General features: G+C 35.7%; 1 protein-coding gene across 1 annotated transcript in view; it reads left to right on the top strand.

Moving 5' to 3' along the window:
* Positions 1-17,891, top strand: part of LOC149772546 (uncharacterized) — a 129,526-nt gene that overhangs the window by 10,019 nt on the left and 101,616 nt on the right. The window contains exons 3-5 of the mRNA XM_089947659.1: positions 774-888; positions 10,219-10,306; positions 16,162-16,428. Coding sequence (XP_089803785.1) covers positions 774-888; positions 10,219-10,306; positions 16,162-16,428 — 470 coding nt within the window. The remainder of the gene's footprint in view (positions 1-773; positions 889-10,218; positions 10,307-16,161; positions 16,429-17,891) is intronic.

Genomic DNA, 17,891 nt, shown 5'->3' with positions numbered 1-17,891 from the left:
AATGATATATTGTAAAATCAAATCTGATTTTCATTAAGCTGATTTCTGTGAATTAATTGGGATTGAGTCCAGATTAGAAAATTGAAACTGATGCACAACATTAGTAATTTATGTGCAGTTTTTATATAAGGTTTTTCTTTCTTTTTTAAAATTAAGTCTGAAACGGGGTATAAAGGGATAATATTTTTTAAAAAACTTTATCAACCTAGCTACAAGTGTAATTTTTGTACTCTCCCCCCCCCCAAAAAAAAATCAACAACAGAGAAGCATCATTAATTTTCCAGTGAGGTGGTAAAGAAAGTTGCAAGGGAATAGGAAGAAAGCAAAGAATATCCACCAGTCACTTTCTCTATTTATTTCTTACTGACTTAAGTTTGAAAACGTGAGGAATAATTTTATGAAAATAAAATAAACATAATTATATGAAATATTGTAGGTTAAGTCTGACTGCTGTCAATTTGGCTTTTATTACATGTAATCGGGGCTGAACCCAGTAACCTTACATCTTGTCGAGCAAGACATTCCAGCTATTGCAAGACACCCCACCCCACCCCAGTCCCCACCGTCATTCTCAGATGCTTTCAGTACTTAGCAAGTTGAACAAGAAAGTACAGTTGTATCTGGAGTATCTTTCAATACTTTTGGCCAGTAGAGCCCGTGCTGTCTTATGAAAACTGAATTGTTCCCAGACATATTTTACTGTAAACTATAGTTTGTACAGATGTTACTAAATACCTCTTTCAAATTTGATGTTTTTCTGTATTGCTAATTAGCTGGGACAAATTTCTTTTTGCTGCAGGAAGTCATCAAGCTTCAGATATTCTAGTGATCGATGAAAGAAGACATTCTGTCATTGAGGAGACAGCCATACAGATAGGACAGGGAAATGTAAGTGCTTCATATATGCATTTCATATAGTTTACCACATTGTACTGGTAGCCCACTTCCAGTATAACTCTATCACAATACAGAACTTCTGAAGTGCGATATGATTTGATGATACACCTTTACTACTATTCAAGGATTTTTACTTTTAAATCAGGGTCTATTCTACAGTAGAACTGAAAAGTTAGGGGGAGAGGTAATTTCCCTTAACATTTGAAAGTCAGGGAACATTTGCTAAAAATAACACAGGTTGTAAATGAAGACATGAAGTTCGAGCTGGAAAGTAATGACCTTGTTTGAATTTCATTTGGTCAATGTGTTGGCATGAATTTTTGTATAGCAGTCTACTGCTATATTTATAGACCAGAAGATTTTGTGGGATGGCCCATTTTCCATCATCTGAATCTATTCCTAAACTTCACAGAAAATTGCCATGAAAATGTACTGACACGTTCATGCCACGATATAGTTGATCTTAGTGATAGGAATTGGAAAGAACTTCAAAATCGATAATCGGTTCCACTTAACCAGCTTGTAATCGATTATAATTGGTTACTACGAGCAAATTTTAATTTTTGTTTGTTATACAGTGATACCTTTGATCAAGAGTTCAAGACGTTAATACATGTACAGGAACAATCTATTTCAATGACATTTATACTTGAACCTGATGATAATATTACATTTTTTTTAGTTTGTGTTATTTATGTTCTACACCTTTGTTAAATGAACGCATATTTTTACGGCTGATCGTCATATGTAACTGAAATACCGTAGCAATCCCCCAAATCTTTTCATCCAAATGTGATATGTCTAAAGTTAGAGTATAGAAGGACATGGTTTTCTTCTTTGTCATTGTTTACAAATACTACAAAGGATTCTACATTTAAACTGAAACAAATCATCAGAATGTGCTTACATTTATTAACTCAGTAATTTAACAGCCTGATCATGTAATCATGGCATTATGTTTCTAATTATGAAATTTTGCATCTATTGAATATCCGATGGTTTTATATCTGTAGTTATAAAGGGAAACAATAATTCAGATCAAATTTACTGGCTGGGAGTTTTACTAGCCTTTGAGCTTTGCATACAACTTAAAAGAAGTTGTCTCCCTTCACACACAATCGATTACGGAGTGTCTCAGTCGACTATCTTTTTGGTTTGCTCAACCAACTGATAATCGATTATAACCAATGATCGGAAAAAAACCACTAGTTGATTTTAAATGAAAACATTGCCACTTGAATATCCAATCTTGCCACCACTATTGCCATCTTGAAATTCGAATGAGCATATTAGCATGGGATTTTCACGAAAACACTTGCAATGTCAGTTTGGTCTACTATCAAAATGACATTCGATGAACGTGTAGCCAGTTTGGCGGCCGCCATCTAAATCTTTTTGGTACACCTTCTAAACAAAATGTTATATCAACTAGTCATAGTTTCCTCTGATCTTTCCCACTACACCAAAGATTATTTTTTAATATATTTTTGGGTATGGGTCAGAATGCATTGCCCATCGGAAACTTGGAATTCACATAAACCACATTGGGGTAGCTGCTTACTAATTAGCCTGACAAAATTAAATGGCCTTATATTCTTGCTAAGTGTTAAAAATCAATTGGAAGTTAATTCATCTTCTCCAAAATTACAAATAAAACTGGTGTTGACAAAATTTGACATAGTACGTTCTAGTTTTCTTTGTTTGTCAATTGAGTCTAGCAGCCTATAATCCATGACATCAGGGGTCCTATTTTCATGTGATAGCAACAGAAGCCCCCTTCCCAATGAAGTTGTACAAAATATAAATAATATTAAATAAAAGCCATGTACGTGAAAAACAATAAATGACACATTCTTTTTAATATTTATTCCAAGAACATCCACAAATCTGCTGATGTCGCAGCAAGCTAGAACAGCAAGATTCATCAGGCAGAGAGAACATTCCAACACGTCACGTGATACTAACTAGGAAGGATATCCAGCATTGGCTGTCTTGGTGGAATCTTTACAATCTTCTCGTTACTTCTTTTAAGTGAAATACATGTGGTTCTATACCATTATGAGCTATATGGTCCTTAATTACCAGCTCCTAAGGATAGTTTACCCTAGATCGCTCATCTCACGAACTAATTAGCAAACGATTCTTTGACAGATTTATATTTTATGTAATTTAACGCAGACATTAATTTTACGTCTGCGATAAGTCGCTGATGAAGATCTATACTTTTATAAGCTACATCATGAGCGTGACACGCTTTATCAATAGCATTTACTGTATACTCACCAGGCCTTGGCTGATCTTGATTATCAAGTCGGATATCAAGTCTGGTACCAGAACCACACTAATTATATCCTTAAAGATGCTTTTCTCCTGGATACTTAGCCCATGGTGTTCCTGGTAACTTTGTTAACTGCGCGGCAATATCACCTCTCCTTTTTTGTTTTGCCCGTTGGTTTGTCAGCGGAAATGAACTTTAATTTCTTTGTATCACATCATTCACACCTATCTGTAACTACTGATTTGTTATGTTTTGTTGTAATAGTTGTTAGTCCACTTGTAGGGGTACGCGCCTTGCATTTTACACGATATAAACCCATATTATTTATAGCATTTCTACAACATGGATGTAATTGATTTCTCAGCGACACGAAAGCAAGAGCCAGTCAAGCATCAGGCAGCGCTACCAATATCTGTCCGAATGATCATAATAGGTCCGTCTGGAACACAGTTGCTGCTTACATTAATAATGAGATGGTTGAAATGGGATAAGTTATATTTAGTTGCTCCGTCAGGTGATGATCAGAGATGCTACGAAGTACTTAAGGATTTTAATGAAAATGCAAATTTGTTAAACGAAGACGTTATTTAATGTATTACTGATATCAGTGAAGCACCATCAGTAGATGACCTCGATGGTTTTATTAATAATTTAGTTGTATATGACGATGTGATGCTGGACAAACAATCAAATCCAGCTCAGATATTCTCGCGTGGAAGATATAAAAACACAGATTTGATGTATGTTACTCAGCGGTATACTCAAATACCAAACGTGATCAGATATAACTGTGATATTCTTGCTGTGTTTAACTGAGTTGATACACATACGTTACGAAATATTCATTAGACTTGGATATATACATGATTAAGTTTAGAAATTAATTTAGTCAGGCTCAGTCAACACCGCATGGATTTATAACAATAAACTTACATGACCCCCGATCAAGATATGGTATAAGTCTTGATAAATGTTTTGGATAGCAGCAACGAGGGTGCGACATCTCCTCTATAGACGTTTTTGCCCTGGCCATTCCAATGGAGTTTTCCTTTTTGAAAGCTTTATTTTTCAAAACTGAACCTTCCCCCGTTAAGGTAAGCCATATAGAGTTCTTTGATCGGAATTATTGAGGTGGGTTCGCCCCCTCTGCTGCTCTTACTGATTGAAACCAAAGCACTTTTATCCAAAACGTTCTTTTCCACCAAATATTGAACCAAGATATATTATATTTCCTGCTACGTTAAAGAAACATTTGCCTCAGAAAGAAAACATTTTCTGTCAAGTTGAAGCAATACATCTTTTATGCAAACAGTGTAACTGCTAGGATTTGAAATAAAGATCTCCACTTTTGATGACATTGTAAAAAGCTTACTGATAAAGATTTCTAAAATGTGAAATAATATTTGGGATTTAAAAAAATCCCAAAACTTAATGGAATTTATATTTCAAAAACAAAGTTTTCTGAAACATTTTAACAAAATTATTATCCCAAGGACGACCACCCAATTTTTTGATACGAGTCTATGCTTCTAAAGTAAGTAACATCAAAGAGTGAAAACAACAAGCTTTGTAATATTTAACAAATAATTTATTTCCCTAGAATTCAACGTGAAAAATGAGAAGAAAGAAACTTACGATATTGCAAATTATATCCAAGAATAATCCAAGAATTAAAAACACAACTCCTAGCAATAAAAGTCCTGAATGAAACTGAGTTCAAGTCCCAGTGAGATCAAATTGGAAGGTGATGATGTCTCTTATAGTCATCAAAGTAATGTGTCAACAGTCTCTAGTTGAATCACATAAATATTATTCCAAGTTTGAATTCAACATAAATTCCAGTGAATGTCTTTATCCCAAAATTGTAACAGGTCACTTTTATATTTCCAGCGAAAATAATCACTTTAATTCAATAATTTGAAGAAAATAAATTCAGCCCTCACTGGTCACAACATAACATAATTTACAGTGCTAGATGTTACAGCATCATCACCATCACCAGTCCTACAGTCTTGTAGACTGTTGGGGCATCGCACAAGACCGAGGAACCAGCTTTCCCCATTCCTCTCAATTTTCCGTCTTTCTCAGTGATTAACTCAAAGTCAGGCCTGTCCACTCTCGAATGTTATCTTCCCACTTCTTTCTTTGCTTGCCTCTCTTCTTCCTTGTACAGTGCCTTGCATGATTGTCTTGGCAGGTCCTGATGATCGTGAAACATGGCCACACCACTGCAGTTTAAGTGTTTGCAATATGATCAGCTCTTCGTGAGGCCCAATGGCTTGTATGATCATTTCCCATATTTCTTCGTTGGAGACACAGTCTTTGTATGTGATGCAAAGGGTCTTTCGGAAACATCTCATCTCTATGGCCTGTGTTCTTTCCTCTAAGTCAGTTGTTATTGTCCATGATTCGCCATACTCCTATTTGCAAGATCTTGTTGCAGATGTATCTGAGGGTGCAAAGCATTGCTTCTGTCCCAGCTTGGATTTGTCAGTTCTGATGGGGTAGATGTTAAAGCACAACTAGTAAAATTCTTCGTCACAAGATAATAAGTTCTCTGCTTGACCTCAGGTCAGATTAGCTTTCTCTACAATCAAACATTACCTAATGGAAAGTAACTTTCTCGAATGATCTTTGTTTACTTACAACACAATAGCCTATTAAATTTGCATGGGGATCTGCAAATCCTTGCCATGATCAACATGCTTATGCCTTCTTGTTTATGTGAATAATAACTTGGTCAATGAGCTCACACACATAGAATATCATGAAGCTATTATTAGTTGTTTACCTAAATTAAATGAAACAATTTTAACAACAAAGCCAATAAGGTCAAACAGAACAGACCTCAATTTTGGACAAGGTTAAGTCCAGTAAACAATGTTAAATTACAATAACATGTAATTCAATTAAAAAAAATAAAACTAACAGACAAGCAATTAAACTAAACATACATACCATAATAATAATAATAATAATAATAATAATAATAATAAATAAGTAAATAATTAATGCTACTACTACTACTACTACTACTACTACTAATACTAATAATAATAATAATACTAACAATGTGTGTGAGATTTGGATTTTTAATGTAGCTTTAACAATTTTGCAGTCATATCACTTTGATGTCTGCAGTGTGACAGTTTATAATAATGTCTAGCACTGAGACATCATGCCGTAGACATGTAGCATAACGTACCTACCAGTCACATTATCCTGACACGAGACCGAACAATCCTAACACTAACCTCTTTTTGCTGAGCACCTATCAAGGCAGCTGTTAGTACCGTCTTTATATGAGTCTTTGCTATGACTTGGCCAGTGTTCAAACCCACGACCTCTTGCAACTGAGGTGGATGCTCTAACCACTAGGCTACTGGAGTGGTAGATAATAATGATAATAATAATAATAATAATAATAATAATAATAATATTGAGTACTGTTAGATGTTATATATAATAACTTATCAGGTATATCTCTACAGTTTTTAAAGTTTCATGAATTCCCATTTAATACAACAATTTGGCCTATTTGTAAACAGTTAATAATCTGAGATAATTTAATACTTAAGATAAACAGTAAATACCTAAATTTGAAATTCACATGAAGAGCTCATCTACTTTAGTAATGTGAAATTAGGAGTTTCCACAATTTAATTATTATGACATTTTGTAGATGACATTTCCTTTTCAGAGTTTAGCTCTGTAAGCTCCTTATCTCTGGACACCACACATCCCCATCCCAGCACATAAAGCTTTAGGGATGCCCCCTGATGTTTTCTAAAACTAATGCCTGTTTATCCCTGTCCATTATTTGATGATTGGGTATTTTATCTACAAAAATAAAAATAATTTGGAAAACATAATTTTGAATCAAGAGTTTTCTTTCTTTTATGTTAGTTTCCTTATTTTTTGTTATATGCCTAATCCGGCATAGATTTCTAGATTAATACTCATTTTCCTTCACGGATGATCCCGTTTGTCTGGAATCCTTGTCTTTTTCCCTTTTAAATCAATAAGTGACTTTTGCCCAAAGGTCTGTCAAGTTTTGTTAATTTTGACCCCATGATGTGTGTTTGTGGTATTGAATTTGTTCTACATTCTTTTCTCCTTTGTACTTGTAGGGGATGGAGTTGTCCAAATCAAATCTAATCTTATGCTTTCACATATATATACTTTTACTTAAAAAAATATGTATGCGTTGCACAGTGTTAATGCATGTGTTTTCATTATTTAAATTTTTACAATTTTATTTATTTTTCCTTTAGTGTTTATTTTTATATGCTAATTTAGCTTGATATTCTGAGATGAATTGGAATGATTCTTTGCATGCAAAAGTCTAAGTTATAAATAGATAAAATCTAGTACTAAAATATGTTATAATAAAGAATGTGGTAAACATCAGGTCCAACAGGGTCTTCATGGGGAAATACCAATGTACCAAACCCATACCCAAATAAACGTGTTTACCTTGATTGATGATGATCTTAATATTTAACCTACACTAATAGAAACATTTAAAGATAGTTTTCATGTATACGATGAACTTGACTTTGGAGAAGGTAAAGTGCAAAAACAATTACATATAACATCTACTGATGACGAACAAATAACAAACATTACAAATTGAATATCCCACAAAATAAATCCCTTATAAAATATGAAAGAAATGCACTATAAATACATAACAGTAGTGGAGAGTGGTGCAATGTGGGATCCATGCTATTAAACAATATATGGACAGTTTTCTTGTCTTTCAAGGCAGATCAGACCATCTTCAGTTTTGCTTAATTTTCATGTCCCCCTGGCTTTTCAAACTAGTTTTTGTTTAAGGTTCTGGCAGTCCTTTTTCGTTTGCTGAGACTATACCAAGCAGATGAGCCCTTCCTGAAGTAAATCTTAAAACAACAGAAGACTTGAAAACAAGTTGTCCACACACACACACACATATACACACACAGACACACACACACACATGCATATATATATATGGTGGCTATTTTTCTTTTTCTTGTAAGGTCTTCCCTCTCTATGGACCATTAGGGCTACCAACATGTACATATAATTTGTGGACATCGCTGGTTTTGGAATGTGTTCTTTCCCAGAATTTTAATCCAAATAGTGTGGGCTTCTCCAGCAGGTATGGTTTAAATGATATTCTTCCTTTATACGCAACCATACCTTCATTAATTGACTGATTTTGTTGAAGGGACATACCCTTTCAGTTATTCTCCAGGACTGTGTGATAGAAAGGCTTTATGTGCCAAATTTATTCATGTTCTGGCTGGTCTCCAGCTCTGTTGACTCTTCTGTCATTAGCACGAAATATATCTGCCTACTTTTGTCAAACCTTTCTCTGGTCATGATGTCTGGTATTCCTGATGTCCCATAATATATTGATGCAATCCAAGCAATGGGGTTGTTGGATATCTGCTGCATTCACGGGAAGGAAAAAACTTCAGAAAAATTATTCTCATTACTTAGTTGGCCAGAATCAACGTCAGATTCAAAATCGTCAATTTCTAACAAGGCGACGTCATCACTCCAATCAATTCACACAACATCATAATGAAAATCATTGATCTCGAATATAGCGATGTCATTACTTACATGCACTTAAATCTGGGGAAACTAATGTAGACACTCACCATATAACATATTAGTTTTCCCAGAATCAAGTGTCTGTGTCATTACTCCATTATGTAATTGGTCCTATGGCATCCTCTGCGTCTGATTTAAAATTGCTTGCAGCTGGTGTTGAAACTGTACTAACATCAATAACTGATCCACTTTCTAAGATTGATCCATTTAATTCTTTTATATCGCTACCATTAAACTCTACAAATTCGTTCACATCTCAACCTGAATCCATATTTCTTTATCTGGACTACATACTTAAAGTGTGGAAAAGCCTCTTCCAGTGTGTGTAAATTTAGCGTACGACGTTTCAGACTTTTATCAAAATATTGAGTAAACAGCCCTCTCATTCGTTATGATGATCAAAGATGTGTAACCTGTTAACCAATCAACGTTTAGTTAACATACCGATAATGGGGTACACTTCTACGAGGCACTAAATATTCAAGCAGTGTATTATAAACATGCCTACGTGACTTGGAAGTCAACAAGTGTTATCGACACAGCATACAAGCAGCATTGGGGTTGAAGAGTTATTTACAGGTCGAAAGACATACATTTTGGTAATTTTGTAATCAGAATGATTAGATAGATAGCACGCATCTGCAAATATTGTGGTAAACGAAGCAGTCCAATCAGTCAGCCAATCCAAAACGACCTTGCCATTGGTGACCTTGCTAGTTGATTACAAATCCTGTGATTTGAAATCAACGAAATTCATACAATAACTGAAGACAACGTCTGTAATGACAACCTTTGGTGACATGTGCCAGATCTTGTCCATGAAGTTGTTGTACTTTTCTATATGAATTATTTGAAAATCACATTTACTGTACACACAAATAAAGGGATATTTTCACAAGCGTATTGCTCACTGTGCACATGAATAAAGGTCTGTTATTATTCTATTCATCTAGAACTGACTAGATGTTTTTATTTACCTTCCACAAGTTTACCTTCCACAAGTTTATTTCCAAGAGACCACCAAACCAGAACAATTTACAACATTTGATACTCCATTTTAAAAATTTGTCTTCGATAAAGCAAAAACATAAAACTAACCTGACTACTCTTTTATGACATGACACTAAATCACAAACCAAACTTTAAAAAATCTTTAACAATGATTTGCAATTACAGGACTATGTATTTTTTGTGCAAATGAGCCGGTTTAATTTAATCCAGTCTTGAGATATGCAGAGGGAAATGCCATGGAATGATTTTCTCAATTATAGTACAATAATGATATTTGTGTTTCCTCATAAATTCCTGTGCCTGAAGCCAGTTATATGAGCAGAATTGAAATGTTGATGCCGACTCTAGTATCTTATCTCAGATCATTGTTATTTTATACATTAAGTTTTGCCTTCGTTTACCAAGTATTTCTTCCATCTGTTTAGGTAGATCAAGCGCAGTCAAGTGTAGCTACAGAAATGCCCTCATCTGTACTGGTCCCTGAGGAATCTGAAGATGACAAACAAGGCAATGGTAACTACACAACTTATTACAGGCACATATACATGACTCAGTGTATTTAGGCTGCAATGAATTGTACAGGTTTGTTTATATTAGGTACATTCCTATGACATACTGTGGGGCCCCGAGTTGCCTAGTGGACTAAAGCGCTTACTGTTACGGATCATTTACTTAATGTTATCAAGTATTCTTCTCTAGGATCCATGGATACCAGATTCCGCTTTTTGTTTTGGTATATAAAACTTTCTGTGCTGCATCATAATGATAATAATAATGATGACTTTGTATAGCGCCTAATCTTTAGAAGCTTTAAGTGCTTTACAATATTAGACAACACCTTTATGATAAAAAACATAATAATATTATTACAGAAACAAACACTATGAAATTAGAAAAACATTACAAAAGAATATTTCAGGTAGGAAACATTATTTGGTCTTTAACTTTGTTCTTACAGTCGAAATAAGTGAGTTCTGAGAACCCTCTTGAATGTGATCACTGTGTCTTTGTGTCTATGTTCAGTGGGCAATTCATTCCAAGTTGCTGGGTCCTGGTATGCAAAAGAACGCTGTCCATGTGACTTTGTTTTCATAGTGGGAATAGTTAGTATTCGATTGTCAGAAGCGGAGCGTAAGTATCTTGCTGGTGTGTACATGGGTGAGGTCAGATAGGTATGATGTACTAGAGTCCGACATTGAAACGTAGCACAGAGAACAAATTTTGTGTTTGATTCTGAATCGAATGGATAGCCAGTGTAGGGTACATAATAGCGGATAGGTGTGCTCTGATCGTGGTATTCTAAGTATGATCCGAGCAGCTGTGTTTTGAACTTTTTTAAGTTTCTGGAGTAGATATTGAGATGAACCAGACATAATTGAGTTACAATAGTCCAGTCTTGAAAGTCCTAATGAACACACAAATGTTTTAGTGGCATCAACTGAAAGATATTTGCGAACTGAGCTGATGCGTCTCAGCTCAAGATATGCAGCCTTGCATATGTTCATTACAGGTTTGTGCAACATGAGAGTACCGTCCAGAGTAACACCTAGATTTCGTACTAATTGTGTGAATTTAATGTTGGCGTTGCTAATATTTATTGATTGAAGTAAAGGATGTGATTGAGAAAGGCTTTGTGTTGTGATCAGAATGGCATCATTAGTCATCTGCAGCTTGTTACATGTCATCCATGATTTCACATCAGAAATGCAACTCTTTTTACCATGGATGGTAGCATCAGCTTCAGTTGGGTGGCTAGAGTTGTATAGTTGGGTGTCATCAGCGTACAGTTGGTGAGATACTGGATGATGATATATGACACTTGAGAGCGAATGAGTGTACAGAATGAAGAGAACAGGTCCAATAACAGACCCCCGTGGAACACCACAACATAGATCAACTGGGCTGGAATGTATTCCATTTGCAGACACAATGTGTGTCCTGTTGACTAAGTAGGACTTGAACCACAGTAAGGCTGTGTCATTATTGTCAAAAAAATACTGGAGACGGTGAAGTAATATATCATGGTCTAATGTGTCAAATGCTGCAGACAAATCAAGGAAGGCGAGTACTTTAATCTTTCCGCTGTCCAACGCAGAGAGAATGTCATTAACTACTTTTAGAAGAGTAGTTTCCGTACTGTGGCAAGGGCGATATGCAGGGTGTACATTGCTTAAAAGACTGTTTGAATTTAGATGACATACAAGCTGGGATAGAAAAAACCTTTCTAAGATTTTTTATATGAATGGGAGATTAGAAACTTGGCGGTACTTCTTTAAATCGTTATGGTCTAGTGTTGGTTCCTTCAGCAGAAGTTTTACAATGGCAGTTTTGAAAAATGATGGGAATTCCCCGGATGAGAGAGAGGTATTAATAACATCAGTTAGTGAAGGCAATACTGGATCTAAACACTCAAGCAGCAGTGATGTTGGAATTGGATTAAGTTCACATGACTTTGGTGCACTCTTTATCACGATTGTACGTACGAAATCTATAGAGACAGGTTCAAATGATGCTAATGGTTGCCTCTCAAATTCTGTATCCCAACAGTATGGTGACGTCGAGTCAGTTGAAATTGTGGTGTCAAGCTTATCTCAAATGGTTTGTACTTTGTCATGGAAGAAATTTGCAAACATGTCCGGAGGGTCGACTGGAGAGAAGGTAGTTGGAAGTGGTGTTCATTTGTTCCTTCACATTAGCTTGTTAGTAATTTCGAAGACCTCATTGCAGCTGGAACTTTCCATGATCTTAGTAGTGTAGTGGGCTTATTTCGCTGCATGGACTATATTTGTGACATTCTTGTTAGCGACTTCATGGATTTGTTTATGAATAGTGAGTCTGGTGCAAAGCCAGAGCCTCTTAGCTTTACGACGGTCTATGTTAGCAGTGCGAAGCTGGTCCCTAACACTGCTATACCATGGTGAATACTTTTAAATTGATACTCTGCACTTGGTAGCTGGGGCATGTTTGTCAAGTAATGAACGCAGACAGTTATTAAGTTGTTCTACGGTAGGAGGTAAGCAAGATGTTAGGTTAGGTTGGATGTCGTGCATTAGTTTGGTTTTGATGTATTTGAATTTCCGGGACAGTCAAAGTGAAAGTTGAAGTCTCCACGAATAATTAGGTTGTCACCTATCGAATTTCCATTGTCCAGGAGATTACAAAACTGCTCCAAAAATATATAGTCAGCGAGCTTGTTTTTTTCTACTAGGAGGAGGGCGGTATAGGCAGAAGAAATGGACTGACCTTTGCTCCAGTGATAACATGTCATTGTAAGATACAACCCACATCATACATCTCTACCATGTCCTTTTAAGATACAACCCACAATTTGATGTGATGTCAATGACTTGTACATCATACATCCCTACCATGCTATTTTAAGATACAGCCATCAATTTGGTGTGATGTTATTCTTTGTATATCATACATCTCTACCATGTTATTTTTTAGATACAACCCACAATTTGGTGTGATGTCATTCTCTTGTACATCATACATCTCTACCATGTTATTTTTTAGATACAACCCACAGGTAGGTCACGATATGCATATTGTACAAAGATTGTTGGAATTCAGATAAGATACAAATTGGGATAGAACACATTTTTCTAAGATTGTTTATATGAATGGGAGATCTTTATGGTCGGGTGTTGATCTCTTCAGCAGAGGCTTTGCAATGGCAGTTTGGAAAATGATCGGAATTCCCCGGATGAGAGAGAGGTATTAATGACATCAGTTAGTGTAGGCTATACTGGATCTAAGCACTCAAGCAGCAGTGATGCTGGCATTGGATCATGTTCACATGACTTTGGTGAACTCTTCGTCACGATTGTACATACTTATTCAATAGAAACATGTTCAAATGCTAACGGTTGCCGCTAAAATTCTGTATCGCAACTGTATGGTGATGATGAATCGACTGAAATTGTGTTGTCAAACTCATTTCTAATGGTTTGTACTTTGGCACGGAGGAAATTTGCAAACAGATCCGGGAGGTCGACTGGAGAGAAGGTAGTTGGAAGTGATGTGAAATTGTTTCTTGACATTATCCTGTTAGTATTCTCGAAGAGCTCGGTTTCCTTTAGCAGTGCGAAGCTGGTCCCTAACACTGCTATACCATGGAGATCACTTGTGAATTGATAATCTGCGCTTGGTTGTTGGGGCATGTTTGTCAAGCAATGAACGCAGGCAGTATACGGAAAGCAAGTTGTCATGCGGAGGTTTCTCTTAGTAGCAAATAAAGGTGGAGGGTTAGGGACTGATATGTCAAGATGGCATATAATGCAGAGGTGATCTGAAGCAATTTCGTTGGATACCAGGGAGGACCGTTTAATAATATCATCCGGTCTATGAATAATCCAGTTTAAAATGTGTCCATGTTTATGGGTGGGTTGGCTAACTGACTGTTAGAGGTTAAAAACATGAATGTAATCTAGGAGTTTTGATGTGTATGGGTTTCCAGGACAGTCAAAGTGAAAGTTCAATCTCCAAGAATAATCAGGTTGCCACCTATATAATTTCCATGCTCCAGGAGGTTCGGAAACAGCTCCAAAAAGAGATTCGGTCAGCTTGTTTTTTCTACTAGGAGGAGGGCGGTAGAGGCAGATAAATGTACTGACCTTTGTTCCAGTGTGAGTGTGGTTTGGATCAGTTCAAAATATGTGTTGTAGAATTGAATGTTGTGGTGCGATTAACTTATCATGTGTTGAATGTTGTCATGCATTTCAACCATTATCACAGTATGATATCACCCATCATGTGTAGAATGCTGTCATGCATTTAAACCATTACCACAGTATGATATAACCATTATCACATTATGATATAACCCATCATGTGTAGAATGCTGTCATGAATTTCAACCATTATCACAGTACGATACAACCCATCATATGTAGAATGCTGTCATGCATTTCAACCATTGTCACAGTATGATATCACACATCATGTGTAGAATGCTGTCATGCATTTCAACCATTATCACAGTACGATACAACCCATCATGTATAGAATGCTGTCATGCATTTCAACCATTATCACAGTATGATACAACACATCATGTGTGGAATGCTGTCCTGCATTTCAAACATTATCTCAGTATGACATAATTCATCATATGTAGAATGATGTCATTCATTTCAGCCATTATCATAGTATGATACAACCAATCATGTGTAGAATGCTGTTCTACATTTCAACGATTATCACAGTGTGATATTACCCCTAATTTGATGATGTGTCCTGCATTTCAACCACTATCAAAGTGTTATATAACCCATAATGTGTAGAATGATGTCGTGCATTTCAACTATTATCACAGTATGATGTGACCAATCATGTGCATAATGCTATCTTGCATTTCAAACAATATCACAGTATGATAAAACCCAGTAGTGTCTTGTGGATCGGTAGTTCTTTCTGCGTTTTTTCTGGGTTCTTCCTCCACCATTTATGCTGGCCGCCACCTGTAGCCCATCTTGTGCTGAAAAATGGCATTGAACCCTTCAACAACAACAACCATCATGTGCTGATGTAAAATTAGTGACTGAAAAAATCATTGAAGTAGTCATGTAAGTGCAGCAAGTACATTAAGTTCGTATACAGGATGTCATCAGGCCTATCAACTGTTTCACATTAAAGTATAACCCATCATGTGTTGACACGCTATTCAAGACATCACTCAAACTTACCCCTTCAAGTTGGTTGTGACCTTGCTGCAGTATATATTTTTGTTATTCGAGTCACAGTGTTTAGGACATATTTTGTGTCTTTGCCTTTTACTCTTCCCTTAACAAATATTAAAATAAGGCACCTTTATTTCTAGTAATGGGTTTGAGTTGATGGGACACTTTAGTTCCACTTATGGGCATGCGTTGCTTATTACCAATCCAGCTCTGAGGTCAGTCTATACTGAGGGTGGTAGAAAAATGAGGTGATATTGTGCATGGGCCTATGAACTTCCTTGTAAAGTAGGATGGTTCATGGGTCTTTGAATGTTCTTGAACAGGAGAATGGTGCATGGGGCTCTGAATTGTCTTGTACAGGAAAATGGTGCATGGGCCTATGAACTTTCTTATACAGGAGAATGGGGCATCTAGTCCGGACAAGGGTTTTTAATGTGGTGAAAAGGTAAACGAAATAATGCGGGAAATTAAAGACTACTTTATTTAAAAAAAAAATAAAATATCATTTATGCAGACAAAGAATGATATAATATATTTTGTATACAGTTTGAACCTTTGATTTTTAATTTTGAAATTGTTGCCATCAGATAAATCTGCATGTGTCTATTAAGAATAGGACTGATTTTAATTAATGCTGATTTTAAAAGTCGTCTTCCATATGTTGTTGATATTTTCTATTTTCAGACTCTACAATTCCTGTGGAGATTCTTCGTATGGATACTGAGTCACTAAAGTTGTACAAAAAAGCTCTTCAGGATGGAAAGGAAAAGGTATATAACATTAGAGTCATGGTGGTCGGTCCGTTTGGAGTTGGAAAGACAACATTAACAAAGCGCCTTATAGGGCAGCAAGTCGATATATCTGAGAGGAAAAGCACAGAAGGAATCGATGTGTATAAACATTGCTGCAAAATCTCTCTAGACACTGGGCAATGGACAGTACAGTATGCAGGTACGCTATCATAATCCCTAAGCTTTACTACAGCTACGGTGACATTAATAATAATATAAATAATAATGTGAACTTAGCACAGCACCAAATCTTTAGAACCTCTAGGCGCAATACAGTATTATATAACATGCACAGCAAGATTTAGAAAAAAACAATCAAAATACAATTGCAAAATAAAATAAAGGTGTTAGGTTTGCTTGGAGGTCATGGTTTATTTGTGTTCTTTACAAAGAAAAGAATGAGTTTAATGCTTGTGTCTACCCAAATATTCCTCACTAAAGATGTATTGGTACTCCTCTTGTGTATGTACAGCGACATTAAACAGGGCCAAACATACCTGAGTAATGAAGCTTGTTAGTTATCTTGTATTTATATAGAGACATTAAATCAGGTAAGCCATCATTTTCCATAAATATTGCAAAATAGTTGATGATTTTTTTCTTTCATGTAGATGTTATTCCAGGGCCTGATTTGGAAAATGCCTTGGATTCATAAGACTTATATTGCTATAGGAATATTATGTTATATCAGGTTAAGATCAAGAAAATGTTTGAGTTTTATATGTTTAAGGTCACTGGCTATCTATATTGTACAAACGTGTGATATTATTATAGTTATAAACAAAACGCATTTGTTATGTATGCACACCAAAAAATTGTTTAATTAGACTTAAAACTCAGCTTTTTGAAATGACGCATATGTATCCCTTCTGTTCAACCTAGCCATTCAAGGGTTTAATTTCCACACCCAAATGTCTGCGCCATATTGTACGATCATACTTTTGTACAGCAAATATGGTGCACTGTGTTGCATACGCATGCATAACCATGCAATCAAAAGAGTACTGATGGGATAAAGGGTTCTTTCCTTTTCCGAAAGACGATGTCTACCAGAAAAAAGTGGATTTAGTCTGTGGGATCGAATAGGGGAGGGGTGGGGAAATTTTATCATTTATGCCAGATTATAGTGAATTTGGCCCAAAGACAATTTGGCCCAACTTGAAAGACCATTTGGCCCAACTTGACAATTGCTTGTACGTTCCTTTTCTTCAAAAAAAACAAGTGTATACTATGCAATATAGCTTTTAGGGGCAAATAAAAACTAAATTTAAACAAACTATCTTGATATTGTTTCAAAGAAAATAATCATACTTCGTAACGTTCATATTTATGAGAGAAAACACAAACTACATATCGTGCTCGTTCTAATTAAAATATTTATATACATTTTTTATGCTAAAAATATATGCATCTGCACAACGACATTCTCAATTTAAGTCTTCCGGTCAAATTATCAAGCATGATATATAAAACAACACTACTTAACAGGTAATATTCTACATAATACGCACACATATTGCTAAGGGTAGTGTACATGAGATATTATAACAAATATACTTAATTTTAGGCTTCACGTTGTAACACAGCTGCATACAATGCATACTAGATTACACATGAGAGCGA

This window comes from Sinohyriopsis cumingii, unplaced genomic scaffold (genome assembly GCF_028554795.1).
Source record: "Sinohyriopsis cumingii isolate HCF-2022 unplaced genomic scaffold, ASM2855479v2 utg001397l, whole genome shotgun sequence".
NCBI lineage: Eukaryota > Metazoa > Mollusca > Bivalvia > Unionida > Unionidae > Sinohyriopsis > Sinohyriopsis cumingii.
The sequence above is the reverse complement of the archived record's forward strand: the minus strand, read 5'-3'. Positions and strand labels throughout refer to the sequence as shown.